This window comes from Aythya ferina (genome assembly GCF_964211825.1).
Source record: "Aythya ferina genome assembly, chromosome: Z".
In the NCBI taxonomy this organism is placed as follows: Eukaryota; Metazoa; Chordata; class Aves; order Anseriformes; family Anatidae; genus Aythya; species Aythya ferina.
The window spans coordinates 9,202,096-9,217,984 of NC_140299.1; the positions used below are offsets into that span (position 1 = coordinate 9,202,096).

At 64.0% G+C, this 15,889-nt stretch overlaps 1 protein-coding gene across 3 annotated transcripts; it reads right to left on the minus strand.

Moving 5' to 3' along the window:
• Nucleotides 1-135: 135 nt before the first annotated feature.
• ARID3C (AT-rich interaction domain 3C) lies at nt 136-14,186 on the minus strand. Of its 3 annotated transcripts, none has more exons than XM_084505071.1 (8): nt 14,094-14,186; nt 13,117-13,467; nt 5,315-5,393; nt 2,598-2,781; nt 2,209-2,453; nt 1,695-1,955; nt 1,467-1,556; nt 136-963 (listed from the first exon to the last, which is right to left on the minus strand). In XM_084505071.1, exons 2-8 carry the CDS (start codon nt 13,408-13,410, stop codon nt 821-823), a joined length of 1,296 nt encoding a protein of 431 aa, XP_084361197.1. In that variant the 5' UTR covers nt 13,411-13,467; nt 14,094-14,186; the 3' UTR covers nt 136-820. The 3 variants fall into 3 exon arrangements, with proteins under 3 accessions (XP_084361197.1, XP_084361195.1, XP_084361196.1); XM_084505069.1 differs by having other exon boundaries at nt 13,978-14,164; XM_084505070.1 differs by having other exon boundaries at nt 5,321-5,393; nt 13,978-14,159.
• Nucleotides 14,187-15,889: the final 1,703 nt, after the last annotated feature.

Here is a 15,889-nt window from a genome sequence, read left to right on the forward strand (position 1 = left end):
TTGGGGACCCCAGCATCTGGGTGGGCTTTGGTTGGGGGCACTGCTGGGCCTCCCCACCCTGCCCTCCAGCAAACCCCTCCCAGTGTGTAAGCCCCCCCATATCCCCATCCGAATAGTCCCCCCTCCCTCCCCACCAGTCCCACCAGTTTCCCCAGTATTTGTCCTCCAGTGTGATCCCACACACACCCGAGGGGTGATCCTGGGGTGGCACAGAGCAGGGGGCAAGGGTGGGGGGGTGCAAATAAAGGGTCTGCAGTGATTGCAGTGAGTGTGCACGGGGGTGTAGGGTGTGTGTAGGGGACACGGTGTGATGTGTGGGGTGGGGGCAGTGTGGGGGGGATGCAGTGCGTGCATTGCCAGCGTGTACAGGGAACACAGCGTGCAATGAGGTGTGTGTAGGGTGTACAGGGGATGCCACGTGTGCCAATGTGGGGGGGACAGCGTGTGCTTCGAGGTGAGTATAGGGGCTGCAGAGTGCATTGAGGCGTGTACGGGGGATGTGGTGAGTGCATCGAGGTGCCCAGAGGGGCTGCAGAGTGCAGGGGAGCCCAGGCCAGCAGGAGCTGTTTGGGGGGGGGGGGGGGGGGTCACAGAAGGCGTGCTTTGGGGGTGCATGCGGGTAGGGGGCCCCACATGTGGGGGTGAGGGACAAAAGGGCCCCGTGGGTGCTCGTGGCTTTGCACGGCCACAGCCCTGCTCAGCACCAGGAGCCACCCAATATCCCCAAACTCCTCTGGGCACATCCCTGCCCCACGGCTGGGGGTTCAGCCCCCCCCCAACCCCTCTCCAGGGACCCCGTGTGCTTCGGGGAGCGTCGCCCCTACGGCTTGGCGCTGGCAGGAGTGTGGCTGTGCGAGGGGGCCGGCGGCGGCGGGTTCGGGGTGGCCGTGGGGTTCAGCCGGCTCTGGGTGCTCCCTCCACCGGGGGCCGGCGGGGCTGCGGGCCGGCGGGCAAACAGGACGCCTGGGGAGCGAGAGAAATGGGGTTAGGGACTGGCACCCCCGGGGGCTTCAAACCCCATTGCCCTCGGTGTCTCCCTGTGCTGCCACCCATCCCCTTGTTGCCTTACACAGCCCGCCAAGGTGGCCCGGGACCCTGTGGCTGGTGGCCTCGCGTGCTGCTGAGCCCTGACCTTTCTGGCTCGTTAAATATTTATCTGCTGGAGGAAAAGCTGTCTGCTTTAACTGGGGGGGGGCTTTTAGCTCCTCTCAGCCCAAGTCTGTCCGTCTGCTGTCCGTCTGTCCCACAATTTGGCCACTCGCTGCCAGCCCCTCCTGGGGGACAGCTGCTGGCCTGGCTGCCCCCCTCCTTTTCCTGCCCCCTCTCCCCGGGCCCTGCCACTTCATTACGATGGATTTTATAGTAAAGACATCAGATTGAAGGAAGGACTTGCTGGCCAGGCAGTGGCTATAAGTTATTGGATTTCCCGGCCGCAATTACACGGGGCAAGCGGCCCTTCTATTTACCTGTGTAGACAACTCCATTTATTTCTATTGACATGTTGATACTGCTAATGCCGTTGGTGGACAGGTTCAATGCGGTCTCCTGTCTGTCATCTGGGGGAAGGAAAGACCAATATGAGCACCAGAAGAAACAGAAGCGACCTGCCGGAGGGAGCCACGGGGCCCTGTCCTCCCCAGGCAGCCGCGTTCCCCCCCACAAGGGTGTCAGGGTAGGGGGCTGCAGGGCGCTACCTCGGTTGGAGACCTTGATGTTCATGGGGAACTGCGAGGCCACGGCCAGGAGGTTGTGCTGCAGAGCCTGCTGCATCAGCCGCTGCTGCTCCTCCGCCGTCAGGGCCACCTTCTTCTCCGGGGGCTCCCCCGTCTCCAGCTTCTCCCGCAGCTGCTCCAGCACCGCCGCCTGCGAGGCCGCTGCTGCCGCCTGCGCCGCGGCCAGGTGGTGTCCGGCCAGCCCCACCGGGATGGCGATGCGCCCCGGCACCGCGCCGTCCTCTGCAAACACGGGGAGAGCTCAGACAGACCCCATCCTCGCCGCCCCACCTCGCCGTCCCCACACCACAGAGCAGGGTGGGCACGGAGAAGGGGCTGCCAGCTCCGCATCGGGGCTTGGGCCCAGCTCCACAGCCGTCCCCTCTCACCCCAGAGGGGACCAAAAGAACAAAGTCGTTCTTTTTTTTTCCCACCTGGGAGAAGCAGCATCCCCGGTGGGGATGCCCGAGGCGGGGCAGCCGTGGTCCTCACCCACCTTTCTTCACACCGTGCGCTTGGCCCATCTGGCCGCAGCTGTGCGTGGAGATGCTGAGGGCCGGCAGGGGCATTTTGGGGGAGCCCAGCAGGGTCGGGGTGCCGGCGGGCGAGTAGTTGAAGAGCGCGGCGCCGAACGTCTGCCTCCGTCCCTCCCGCCGGTTGCTGTCGATGGCAGCCTGCAGCTCCCCGGGTGAGCTGAGCGCCCGCTTCTCGCATTCGTAGGGGTACAGGTACTTCATGTATCTGCGTGGGGAAGGCAGCCGGGATCACAGCCAGCACCGAGCACCTCCCAGACAGCCCCAAAACGAGCAGGGACCGGGCTGGGGACAGCACCCGGGCACGGTGGGAGCCCTCTGTCCCCCCTTGGGGGACACCCTGGGTGCTCACTGCGTGCGGAGGGTGAAGGCAGCGCTGGTGATGGAGGTAGGTAGGTTGAGGCCCTTGGTGATCTCCCGCCAGATCTTCTTGTTGATGACTTCCACCAGCCCGCCCTTGTCCGTCACCAGCCGGTACAGCGTGTAGAGGTCCAGCACTTGCTTGGCCATGATGGGGATGCGGTTCACGGGCGTCCCTTCGGGCCGGGCGAGTCGGGAGAGAAAAGGGTGAGGGGTGAGCCCACGGGGACCCTCACCCTCTGGGGACACGGCCCCCGCCTTGTCCCCACGGCCACCGCGGGCACTGGCTGTCCCCAGAGCTGTCAGAGCCCCCTCCCCACCTCCCCAGCACCCCAAAAATAGCCCCGCGGTGCCTGGGGGCAGTGCTTCAGGCAGGCAGGCAGGGCTGCAGCAGGGCAGAGGAGGGATGAGCATCCCGTCCCGTCCCCTCCTGTCCCACCCCGCCCTGTATTTATTCCCTGCCGGGGTGCGGGTGGTATCGGAAACCCATCCATTTCGCCAGGGGAGGCTGTCACGGCCGCGCTTCGCCCCTCAAACGAAGCCGTCACTCACCGCCGTCCTCCAGCATCCCTAATTTATGGCCCCGATATTGGCTCGGCTTCTTCGCATAAGCCTGAAAAATGAGCTCTTTTTATTCCTTTACTGAGTTCATTTAACTTTTTTTTTTTTTTTTTTTTTTTTTGTGTGTGTGTGTGTGTCTGCGTTGTTTGCTAGATCAGAAAGGGGGAGAGGAGTTTTTCCTCCTGGGAAGAAAGCAGAGATATCGACTTGATATCTGCTGGCGGTCCCTCACCAGCCCTGCTCAGCACCGGCCCCATCGCTCCCATTCGGGGTCTCCCCATCACCCCCAAAGCTGCGAACGAGTTTGTGGGTCCCAGAGCCAGATCGATGCCCTCCGGACTTCTTCTCTCCCCCCTCCCTGGCCGCGGTGGCTAATGAAAGCTGCTGGCAATTAATCTCGGGGCCGCACGGAGCGGGTGGCCGGTGCCCGTCCCGCTGACAAAGGGACCTGTCTGCGTCCCGCAGAGTGATGGCCCCGGCAGCGGCCGGGGTGCGCGGCACAAAAGCCCGTGGAGGTGGCGGGGCCATTGTGCCGCTGCAATTAGCTCCGGGATTGATTAATGATGCCACGTTATCGGCAGGGCCCTCGGCTCGGTGTGGGGACGGGGAGGGTGCAAGCGTGGGGGGATGCGCAGCCCCTTCCTAGGGCTCGCCATCCATCCCTCACCCGCTGCCACCCTGGGGACGCAGCCCCCTGCCCGTGAGCCCCTGGGTGCCACAGGGGCACCCACAGCAGCTCTCGGCAGCACCCAGCTCTGGGGGTGCCCCCTTGCCCGATCCCGGAGCTGCGGCACCCAGCGCCACCCGCTGTACCCCCCCGGGGTCACCCCAAGATGTCACCTGGCCCGGGGAGGGGACAGGAGAGGGACTGGGGAGCACCGGGCTCCCTCCTTCCTCCCCGCACCGCCAGGCAGCTCGCTTAATTAGCCCCGGCCCCAATGGTGAGGGAGTTAATTAGCTCTGGAGAGAGAGATAATGAAGCCGCTGAGCAGCCCATGAATCTTGTGGCCCCGATGGATGCTGAGGGGGGGAGATGAGGGTCGGGCAGTGCCAGTGCTCCCCTGGCTCCCCCCAACCTGCCCCACAGCTGGGGGGCACCCACAGCCCACGGGGCAGCACCCAGACCCCGTCCACCTCCAGCCACGCTCTGCTGGGAGCCCCATGGCCACGGCAGCCCCACATGGCACAAATTTGTGGGGTCTCAGCCCCCCAAAAGCCGGGTGCTGCTGCCCCGCGGGTGGGCACCCACCCTCACCAACACTCCCAAAAGCAGGCTCGGGGCCGACCGCCCCTTCCCAGCCGCCCTCGCCCCACACACAGCCAGCTCCAGCCCCCCTCCGCAAGCCTTCCCCCGTTAATTAGCTCGGCATTAACCTCTGCCTGGGGTTTACTGGCTATCGAGCGGCGTGTTCATTAATCCACACACCGGCAAAAGGCTCTAATTAATACAGCCGGCCGCGCGCCCGCGCTCGGCAACTTTTAATTGTCGCGGGCCCGGATGGGGAGGGCGAAGGTTAAAGCATTTATCGAGTCCCCGGGAGCTGGCTCGTCCCCGTGCCGATAGCAAAGATTTCCGATGGGGCCGGGTGGGCTGGAGGGCTCTTAACCCCTGGGCCCCCGCGCTGCTCCTGCAGCCCCCTGGCAGCGCTTGGGTATGGCTCTGAGCACCCAAAAATTGGCATCGCTAACGGGGGTTGCTCATGGGCGCTGCTAACGGGCGTTGTTAATTGGCATCGCCACCAGGCATCGCTGTAAGGCACTGCAAGCGGGCATCCCCGCTGGGTGACACTGCTGGGCATGGCTAATGGGCGTAATTAATGGGTTTTGCTAACGGACTTCGCCAAAAGGCTCTGCTGCAGCCCTACCGCGCCTCTCCGGTGGGCACTGCTGGTGGGCATCAGCACGGGGCACCACCACCAGCCCAAATTCGGGGTCCCAGCCCCTCCGGCTGGCAGCACCCTGCTAGGAGGGTGTGTGTAAGCGTGGATTTGAGGGCTGTGGGGTGCAGGGTGCAGGAGATGCGGGGCATGGAGGCAGAGCTGAGCCCCACGTGCGTGCCAGTGGCCAGCTCGGCCAGCCTGGTGGGGTGCAGCTCGCAGAGACGAGCCCCAAACCGGCTGCTGGGGGGCACCCACCCGAGCCACCCACCTTTACCTCTCTTCTGCATGAAGCTGAAGAGGTCATCCAGGAACTCCTTGCGTTTCGGGTCCTCGTCCAGTTCGTAGAGCTGGGGAAGGAAAGGTGTCAGCACCGCCGGCACGTAGGCAGGGGGGTGGCAGGGGACAGTACTGGGGAGGGGGACCCTGCTGGCACCTGGCATCACCCCTTTAACCCCCCAGCTTTCCCCAAAATGATTCCCTGACACATCCCCGGGCTCGGATCTGCCGTGGGCTCCCCACCTGCCCCGCGCCCTGGCTGCCTCCGTGCCTCAGTTTCCCTTTCCTGGAGGCGCGGAGCCCCGTGGCAGGGCAGGATGCGGCCGCGCCACGCTCGCAGCCGGGGCTCGGCTGATTCCAGCACAGCGCCTCGGTGACCATGACAAATTGGAGACCGCCAGATCGATGGCCCAGCAGTAAAAGTCAGAGCACATGAAGGAAAAATTAGCACCAATCGAAGGCGCTATAGACACCGATTCCTCCCAGCGAGCCCGGCAAGAATTTAAAGCCATTGAAAAGAAACAAAACTCAGCAGTCCAGAATGGATTTCCAAAACATATACAAAGAAATGCAAGCTGGAAAACAAAGTCAGGCACAAAATAGAGTCGTTTAAAAAACAATTGTGCTGGGAAAGGCCGTTAAAAACCAATAGGAGGGGAGGCCCCCCCTCCACAGGGCACATAATTCACGGGCAGATAAAGGGAGATGTGAGGATGTGGGGGTGCGGGGACACTGGGACGTGGGGATGGGGATGTGAGGACATGAGGACAAGAGGACACGGGGACATGGGGACAAGGGGACACAGGGACGTGAGGACATGGGGACGTGAGAAGATGGGGATGTGAGGATGTGGGGATGTGGGACGTGACTCTGCTCTCTGTTCCCATCGCCGGGCAGACACTTCTGCACAGCCCTCAGCACCGTTTTCGAGTGCTCCGTGGTGCTCTGCTGCTGTCCCTTCCTCCCCACGAGCTCCCTGTCCCTGTCACCCTCCTCCCCATCCCCTGCTGAAGCTCACGCTGGGAGCAGCGCCCTGGGAGCCCACGTTTCCCTGCCTGGCCACCAGCCCAGCCCCTACCATCCCTCCTGCTGCGGGACATCAAGCCAAGACCTTCCCAGGGGTCTCCCAGTGGGGGTGTCCAGCAAGACCCCCACTGTATTTCTGCTCCCACAAAGCCCAGGCGTGCTCCCCACCACCGTGCGCCCGCAGCCCCCAAACAGGTGTGACCTCCAAGCGCTGGGACCTCTTCTCCACCATATATTAACCTCTAACCTTTTATCTGCGGGGCAGCGAGACACAAAAACACATTACATCAAGCAGGGAGCAAAGGTCGGCTTTTAAGAGGAGACGAGAAATGAGTGAGGAGCAAGGGATGTGCTGGCACGGCCCTCGGGCGCGTGGGGATGCGCTGGGTGTCCCGTGAGATTTGGGGATGCTCAGGCCGGAGAGGAGGTGGGTTTGGGGGATTTCTGCTGCTGGTGGGTGGGCTGGGTCCCAGGCAAAGCAGGGTATAGGATCCAGGCACTGTGGGTGCTCAGGGGTGGCATGGGAGTGGCCTGCAGGCAAAGAGGGTCCCCCCAGACACCCCCAGCCCCAAGAAAGGTGCCATCTTCATCACCTGCCACTCACCCTCCTCCTCCTCTTGCAGGTGGGCACTGCAGTCCGCCAGCCTCCTTTGGGGACCAGCCACTGGAGCAGCAGAGCACAACCCCAGAGGGCCACGCACAACCCCATACAGGTGCACACTACCACAGACGGGGACGCACAGCCCCACGCAGGCATACACAGTCCTGCACGAGCATGCACAGCCCTTTATGGGCTTGTGAAGGGATGCAAGACACGGACTCCTGATGGCTCTTGAACGTCTATTGCCCTTTCTCACTACTACATCTACTTTCCCTGTAGTCCCACGTGCCCGGATCTGTCACACAGTGGGTTAGAGACCCCCAGACACGCACCTCGAGCCAGCCAGCAATTGGCCACTGCCCAAAGCTCATCCCGAACACCGCAGCCAATTTACTTTATCTCAGCCTCGCTCTAAGTTTTTGCTTCTACCGCTCGTTTCCCCGTTATCTCTAATTCAGGGACATGTGAAACTGCGCGGAGCCACCTGGAATTCCTTTCCCACAGGCGTGCACAACCCCGCACAAGGGTGAGCACAACCCCACGCGAGCACATTCAGCCACCCCGGGGGGAAGGCACCCTGCACATCCCTGCAGGAGCACGCTCAGGCTGGCCAAGGCACACACGAGTGTGCACAACCCTGCGTCGGTGCACACGCAACCTGCACGAGCGTGCGCGGCCCCGAACCCATTTGCAAAAAGCTTACAAGCACACATCCCCATGTGGGCACGTACAATGTTGTATGGATGTGCCTGGCCTCATACAGGAATGTACAATCCCAAATGGGCACGCACAGCCCCAAATGGGCACACACATCCCCAAATGGGCATGCACAGCCCCAAATCGGCACGCACAACCCCAAATAGACACGCACAGCCCCAAATGGGCATGCACAGCCTTTCATGGGTACACCTGCTCCCTATTAGCATGCATAACCCCAAACAAGCACGCACAGCCCTGCATGGGCACACACCCCAGGTGGGGATACAGACCCCGGGGGGGGGACGTGGACCCCTAGAGGGCCACCCCATCCCAGGGTCACCTCCTGCACGCCCGCACCGTGCACCTCGAGCAGGGGGCAGTTGTGCAACACGAGCAGCAGCTCCTGCTTGCGGTGACCTATGAGCAAGGACCCTTTTAATCGTGTTTGTATTGATATAATTAGTAACTCATTTAACGCCATCGATGTAACTATATTCCTCTATAAACACAAGTATTAAACTGTCAAGCCCGGGGATCGATACCCCGCCGGTGCGCAGCTCTGCTCTGCTCTGCGGACCTCGGGGACCCCGTCTGCGGGGCTTGGCCCCCCAAAAAACCACGGCATCCCCAGTGCCAGCCCGGTGCAGCCACTTGGGGTGTCCTCGGCCCCAAACCAACACGGGTGCAGCTCTGGCCATGCCCAGGCATCCTGCTCACTGCCAGCATCCCATCGCCATGGTGACGTCTTGATTCCTTAAGGGATGGGGATAACGGGGCTGGCCGGGCAGGTTAAAGGGCAGCGGGTCGAACACGGTTTATTAACGGGATGTGAATAGACCTCGTGCCTCCCCCGCCGCCTCGCCACAATTAAATGACATCGTTAGCACACTTGCTAACCCCGGAGGCGCTTCTCCTGGCTCTGGGGGGCTTGCAGGGGTGGAGCTGGGGTCTCCAGCCCCCCATGGCCCAGCTGATCCCAAAAGGAAGGGGTGCAAAGCCCCTCCAGGCTGCCCCGAGGAGCACTTCCAAGGGAAGCGATCGCAGCGGGGACCCCCGCAGCCCCCGCTCGGCTGCCACCTCCCGCCGGCAGCCAGGGCTCAGATCAGCAACCAGGATTTAATCCACTTAATACGGGCTGCATCGATCCCGAACCCTGCTCGGCTCCCCCCTGCCTCGCGTCCCCCCCAACCCCGAGCCACTTAATATGCACCGCATTGATTAGCCGCCCTGCTAATTTTTCCATCCGGCTGCTGCTCACGCAGGGAGCCCAGGAGATGCAATTCCCCACATCCCCCCCCCAGCCCCCAGCACGCTGCAGGTGGCCGAGCACCAACGGGGTCCTCTGGAGACCTCGGGCTCTTTTGGGGACCTCGCACCCCTTTGGAGCATTACTGCACCTCCAAGCTGGGTGTCCCTGGTGTGTGGCCAGGTGCACGCACACCGAGTGCCCCCCGTGTCCCAGTGGGACTGGGGAGCCACCAGTGCCTCCATTTACCCACAGCCCTGCCACCACCCGGCCTGAATGCACCCCAAGAGCGAGCACAGGAGCTGGGGGCTCTGGGACTCCCCTCCTGGGGTCCCCCCCATCCTGTAGCTCGCTCCCCGCCGGGCACCAGCCACCCCTGACCTTGCGCCGTTAATAAGTTAATGGTTACGGGACGGCTCTGCCCGGGTGCCGGCTGCATTTGCAAATGCTGCTGGCTGACGGGGGGGGGGCTCTGCCCCGATCCCACAGCCCCCACAGGGGCCACACTCCCCCCGGTGTCCCCATCCTCAGCATTAACCCCTTTGGCACAGCCAGACACCCCCATGCCGGATGTCCCCAGCCCGTTCCCAGCGCCCCCTCCCCAAAACCATTCTCCGTGCTTAATATTTAACGGGGCTTTATAGAGCAGCAGGTTTAATCAGCGCTGATAGCACGGCGGATCCGGCAGGCCATTAAAACCCCCTCCCTGCCGCCGCCGGTCCCTGCCTGGGGAGCTGCCTGCTGCAAACATTAACCCGGCTCGGGGCAAGGTGAGGGACTGTTTGCTCGTGGCGCCGGCCTTGGGACGGCAGCCCCCGGCCCCGGGGTGAAGGGGGGGCTCGTGGGGTTCACCCCCACGCAGCTGCACACCCCCGTGGGTGTCCCAGTGGGGCCAGCTCCCACCTCCCCATGGCTGAATCCCCGCTCCCTGCCTCACCCTGCCCACCCCGCTGCTGGCACAGGGGCTCTGCTTCCATCATTAACCCAATTAGTGGATTATCGGGGGCAGGAGCTGGAGAAGGGATGCACACCCCCATACCCATCGCTGACATCCGATTACAGGGTGGCAGCTGGGGACAGAGCTGGGGGCAGCTGTGGGGTGGGGACCCCCAGAGGGGATGCACGGGGTCCTGCCAGACCCAGCTCCCCTCCTCTCCCCACACTTGGTGCTGCTGGGGGGGACACACTGCTGTCCCCATCTCTCCATGCGCTCGTCCCCAGCTCCCACACCAGCCGGGGCTGCTGTCGCTCCCCTCCCGCACGCAGCGCCTGTCTCCTCACACCCTTGATTAGTTTTTACACCTCCTCCTCGGAGCCCCAGCACAGAGCCCCAGGGAGCTGCGGTCGGGGGGCTGGGGCTGCGGTGGCTGCTGAGGCTCCCGGCACCCCCAGACCGCAGCGGGGATGGGGCTGGCACCCCCTGGGCACATGAGGATGGGGAAAGAAGTGTCGAGGGGGCCAGCCCCAAACCCTGCCCAAAACACCCGTGGGTCCATATGGCTCCATACATGCACAGTCATGGGGTCTCGCAGGGGTCTGTGCACACATGGGTGCTCGTGTGGGTCCACAAACACACGGGCTCACAAGCACACACCCGCAGGGACATTTATATATCCACACACTCACATCCACACCCATAACACCCCCGCGGGCACCCCGGGAGCTCCGCTGCTCACTCTGGGCTGCTGCTCAGCGGGGATTACCGCCCTGACCCTCAGAGCTTCAGCCCCGCTCCCCCCGCAGCCCCCTCGCCGCAGGTGGTCCCGACCCCGGGATGAGCCCTGCCCGCAGCTCTGTGGTCGAGAAATCTGCCGGCAGCCGCGGCCAGGAACAAACACGGCGCCCGTCCCGCTGCGGTGTAACCAGAGACCCTCTAATTCAGCCCCGGGAGCCCTGCGGTTGTTGTTGCTGCACCTGGGTGGAAGATGCGCCGGGAGGAGGAGGAGGAGGAATGGGGCAGGGCGACCACCTCCTTCCTCCCCACGGGGATCCGCTGCGAGCTGCATCCGTGGGGACAAACCCGATGGAGAAAGCAACAAGGAGAGAGCAAGGAGAGGGCGAGTGACGCCGGGCTCTTGCCAGCCACCTCCAAGGCAAACGTGTGCCCCAAAATGCACACAGATCAGAGCAGAGGTCCTGCTGGCCCCCCAAATTCATCCCCCAGCGAATGTCCCCATGTATTTCCCCCGGGCGACCTGCAGTTTGCCTTTTAACCTCCACCACCCCCTCGTCTGTCCCTTCCCAACCTGTTCTCCAGGCTGGGCCAGACACAGCCCCGCAGCCTGGGGAGGGACCAGGGGACATGTCCCCCCCCACCAAGAAGGTGACAGGGGTGGGACAGAAGTGACAGCCACCCCGCAGCCCCTGGGGCAAGCCGGCAACGCAGCCTGCCCCAAACTGCCACCAATATGGGGCAGCACCACGAAAATCTCCTTTCCATTCTCCCATCCCATATAAGCCATCCAGCAGCAATCAGTCCCTTGGTCCCTATGCACCTGGGGGCACCAGGGACATGTCCCCTGTCCCCTGGCTGGCTGGGACAAGCTGGGAAATCCACGCACAGGGCACGGGGAGGAAGCATGCAAGCAGCCAGCTTCACCCCAGGAGCCTGGTCAGGATTTATCCCCCCACCCCGAAGCCCCCTTCGATCCGTCCCCTCGCATTTACACCGCGATTTGCTCCCGGCAGCAGCCGGCTTTGCTCCTGCCCTGACCAGGGGCAGGGTGTGGGACCAAAGGAGAAGAAATGCCTGGGATGCCTTCTCTCTGCAAAGCCTCCCCGGCCCCGGGAGCGAGGGAGGAGCCGCATCCCACCTCCTGCCTGACCCCAGGAACCGGACAGTCAGCCTTTTTCTGCGCAGCGGGCTGTAACGTTACACTTCCCCCCCAGATACACTCAGCCTATGCAGCGCACCCACCCCGGAGGTGGCCGGGCTCCCCGGCACCACGGCTCTGAGGTGCTGAGGTCCCGGGGAATTGGGGACCTCGCTGTGCCGTGCAATGTCCAGGCAGAAAGTCTGGTCCCCGTCCCCTCCTGCTGGGGGTGAGCACCGCGGGAAGTGTCCCCGTCCCTGCGCACCCCGCAGCATCGGGTGGATGTGAGGACGTCCTGCTGTCCCCTGAGCAGTGCCAGCCTAAAAAGCCCTGCAGCAGACACACGGGGACATCTCTGCCCGCTCCGTCCCTTCGCTGCACCCTCCCTGCTGTGAGCATCACCGCTCCGTCTCACCACAACCCCAAGGAGCACACCGGGAGCGCAAACCCGAGCGGTGCTGTGCGACCTGTGCTCACACCCCTGCACCCGCGGCGTGCACACCAGGGCTTGCACAACCCAGCAGGGAGGTGTCCATGCGAGGGGGCATGGTATTAAATACAGAGGCCTTTTCTCTGCCCTATATCCGAGCCCCACAGGCCCTGTGATCCCTGAGATGTCTGCGCCACTGAGAGCAAAGGGATGGGGTCAAGGTGCCAGCCCATATAAGAATTATCAGAAGCCCAAATAAGACGAATCAGAAAACGCATCCAGCAGCCACAACACATCCCAGCCCTCACAGAAACACAGGAGAGCTCAGCTCCTGGGGTGATCATGCACCAGGACCCTCGTCACATCCCCTTGGCAGCAAAACACGAGGGGAAAGCCGAATCCTGTCTCGAAACCACGGCTGTCCCTGGGGGTGCTGCTCCACCTGCCCCCGCTGCCCCCTCCATCTCTGCCTGGGGACCTTTCAAAGCCTGTAGGGACAGGGGACACCCTGTTTTACCCCAGGGGACAGAGCTTGCCATGAGTCAGGGTGGGCATGGGGAGGTGCCTGGATGCTGGGCACCCCGTTGTGCCCCAGGGCATCCTCCCAGCCCCACGGGGCCAGAGGCGAGCGCAGGGACCTGGGGGCAGGCAGGTGGGGGACAGGGACAGGGTGCAACAGGGTTTAGGGTGGGGGGAGATGGAGAGCACAAGAGGATTCCTGTTGGGGTGGGATGAAGGACAGGGGCGGTGCAGAGAATTTGGGGTGGGATGGGGGTGCTGGGGCGCACGGGCTGCCTGGGATGCAGTTTGGGGGCAGTGGAAGGGGATTTGGGGGGGTGTCCCGTTTCGGGCGGCACAGAGATGATGTCTGGGGGAACGAGGGGGGTGTGGGGGATGTCCCCTCGGGGCAGGACAGGGATGGGGGTAGGGGGCAGCGGGGACGCCAGTTTGGGGGGTCGCGGCGCCGGGCGCTGCTTACCTGCTTGAACTGCTCCTCGTAGGTCCACTCGTGATGCGGGGCGGGCGGCGGGTCCCGGGGCTCCCCTTCCTCCTCCTCCTCTTCCTCCTCCTCCTCTTTCTCCTCCTCCTCCTCCTCCTTCTGCCCGGTGGCGGGGGGCGGCGGAGCGGGGCCGGGGGCCGGGCGGCGGCGGGGGGCGGCGGGGGGCGGCGGAGCGGGGCCGGGGGCCGGAGCGGGCTCGGCCGGGGGTCGTCGGGCCGGGCCGTCGGGGCTGCGGGCCAGGCGGGCCGCCTGCTGCCGCTGCAGGCTCTCCATCACCGCCGCCAGCCGCAGCCCCCCCGGCGGCCCGGACCCCCGCGGTGGGGCGGCCGGCTGCGGGCACAGGGCACGGCCTCAGAGGACGAGGAGGAGGAGGAGGAGGAAGAGGAGGAGGAGGAGGGAAGGGAGGAAGCACCCCCACCCTCCCTCTCTCTCTCTCCCCCCACCCCCCCCCCACCAGCCACCCCGGGGGCCGTGCACCAAAAGTTGAAGGAGCCGGCGCTGCGCGGTTTGGGGAGGGGGCGAAGCCACCGGGACCCCTCCCCGCACCCCCCCACCCCCCTTTTGGGGGTCCTTCCCGAGACGGCTCCGTGCGGGGACCCCCGCCCCGCTCCCACCCGCGACCGCGTCTTCCCAGGACCCCCATAATCCCACCCCCAGCCCCCCTTTTTTCCCCCCTTTTTCCCCCCCCAGGGGGCACCGCGTCCTACCGCTGGAGAGCGAGGGGGGGACCCCCTTTCCCCACCGGGATCCCCCAAATCCCAGCGACCCCATCCCGTCCCCAGCGGGACCCCCTTGCTCCCGGGGCCCCTGCGGTCCGTCCCGTCGCGGGGTGGCCCTCACCGGGGCGGCTTTGGCCACCAGGCTGGGGGTCCCCACCATGCCGCCGGCTCCCAGGGCTCCCCCCGCCGTCCCGGGGGCACGGCCGCTGCTCCGCCCGGCCCCGGCCCGCCGCTCACATGGCGCCGCGCCCGCCGATATTTCTTTTATTCCGCAGCAGATGAGAGAAGGTGGGAGGGATTTTTTTTTTTTTTTTCTTCCCCTTCTTTTCTTTCTTTCTCTCTTTCTTCCTTTTTTTTTTTTTTTTTTTTTTTTTTTTCCTTTGCAACAAGTGGCAGGCGGGCAGCAACACCCCCTCCCCGCTCCCATTTGCTAGCGCACGGCGAAGGGAGGCATCCGGGGAGGGCCCCGGGGTCTGGAGGGTTAGGGGGGGGTGGGAGCTGCGTGTGCACGAGTGGGTGTGCACGCGTGGGGGTGCCTGCACGCCTGGGTGGGCGCTGGGAGCACGGGGTGCAAGTTGCAGGCGTGTGGCTGCGTGTGCAGGGGGACTGCGCTTGCACGCACATGTGTGCTGCTTGTGGGGAGGTTGTGTGCTCCGTGGGTGCACGCAGGGTGTGAGCACACTTGTGCTTGTGCACAGCGAGGGAGGCGAGCACCTTGCATGGGTGTGTGTGCATGCAACGGGGGTGTGTGTGTTACAACGGGGGTGTGTGTGCATGCAATGGGTGTGTAAATGTATTGCAATGGGGGTTTGAGTGCATGCAGCGGGGGTGTGTGTGCATGCAATGGGTGTGCACTGCACGTGTGCATGCACACACGTTGTGTTTACAGCACACGTTTATCCTGGGGAGCACAGTCCGTGCACACGTCGTGCATTCACTTGCACACACACACACACGCACACATGCAGCTCTGTGCACGGCTGGAGGGGCCAGGCGTGTGGGTGTGTGCACGTTTGCACACTGCTGGGGTCAGAAATAAGGGTTTACGTGCGCCTGCCGGGGCTGGGCGTGTGCGTTTTGTGTGCTTACCTGTAGGTGTGTGCAGACGGGGCTGGGTGCGGGTGCACTGTGTGCACAGGCAGGTGTGTGCACGCGTGTGTGGATCAGAGGGGGTGTGTGCACCCGCAGTGCTTGTCCCTGGGTGGGTACAAAGGGGAGGGTGAAGCAAGCAGCAAGCAGGGAGCCCTGGCCTCTGTGCAAGCCCTGCCCGCGGGCTGGGGCCAGGATCACGGAGGGGTCCCAATGAGGGGGGCTGCGTGCATCCCCCAGCCCTGCAGGAACAGTATTTTTGGCACAAACCTGCCCCCCCCCCTTACACACACACGTGCACCTGTATATGCAGCATCCAGCCGGGGGCTGATCCTGGTCCTGAGGCCCTCGTGCTGGTGGGTAAACTGAGGCACGGGGGGGCATCGAGCAAATCTCCACAGCACTGCGATGTCCTGGGTGGGTCAGGGCTGTGACAGAGCAGGGGGCTCAGCCCTGCTGGGGGCATCCCCACGCTCCCCCAGGCTGCCTGCCTGCCTGCCAGGATTTTCCTGCACAGCTCCTCTCTGGAGGCAGTTCTGGCAGGAGGTGGAGGAGCTGACTGCCCTTCCTGGGGATTTTTTGTCTGGAGCAGCAGCACGGCTTGCACGGGTCCCCAGCACCCAGACACAGGGAACAGAGACTTTTGTCCCCCTGCAGCCAGGGAAAGCTTCAAGCTTCCCACTGAGCTGGATGTTGGTGGCACAGGGTGAGAGGAGCTCTGTCCCCTCCGGAGCCACCTGCCCACCACGCAAGCCACCCGGGAGGCAGCCACATTTTGCTCTCGGGCTCCACAGGCTGCTCCAAGCCTCCGTCCCCTTCCCTGCTTCCCTTTGCAGGGAAAAGCCAATGTTTTGGATGCCCACCCAGCTCTGTGCACCCCTGGGGCTCTCGCAGCATGGTGCCGTGGTGGCTCTGCTGGAAACCAGCCCCTTCCTGCAGGAGCG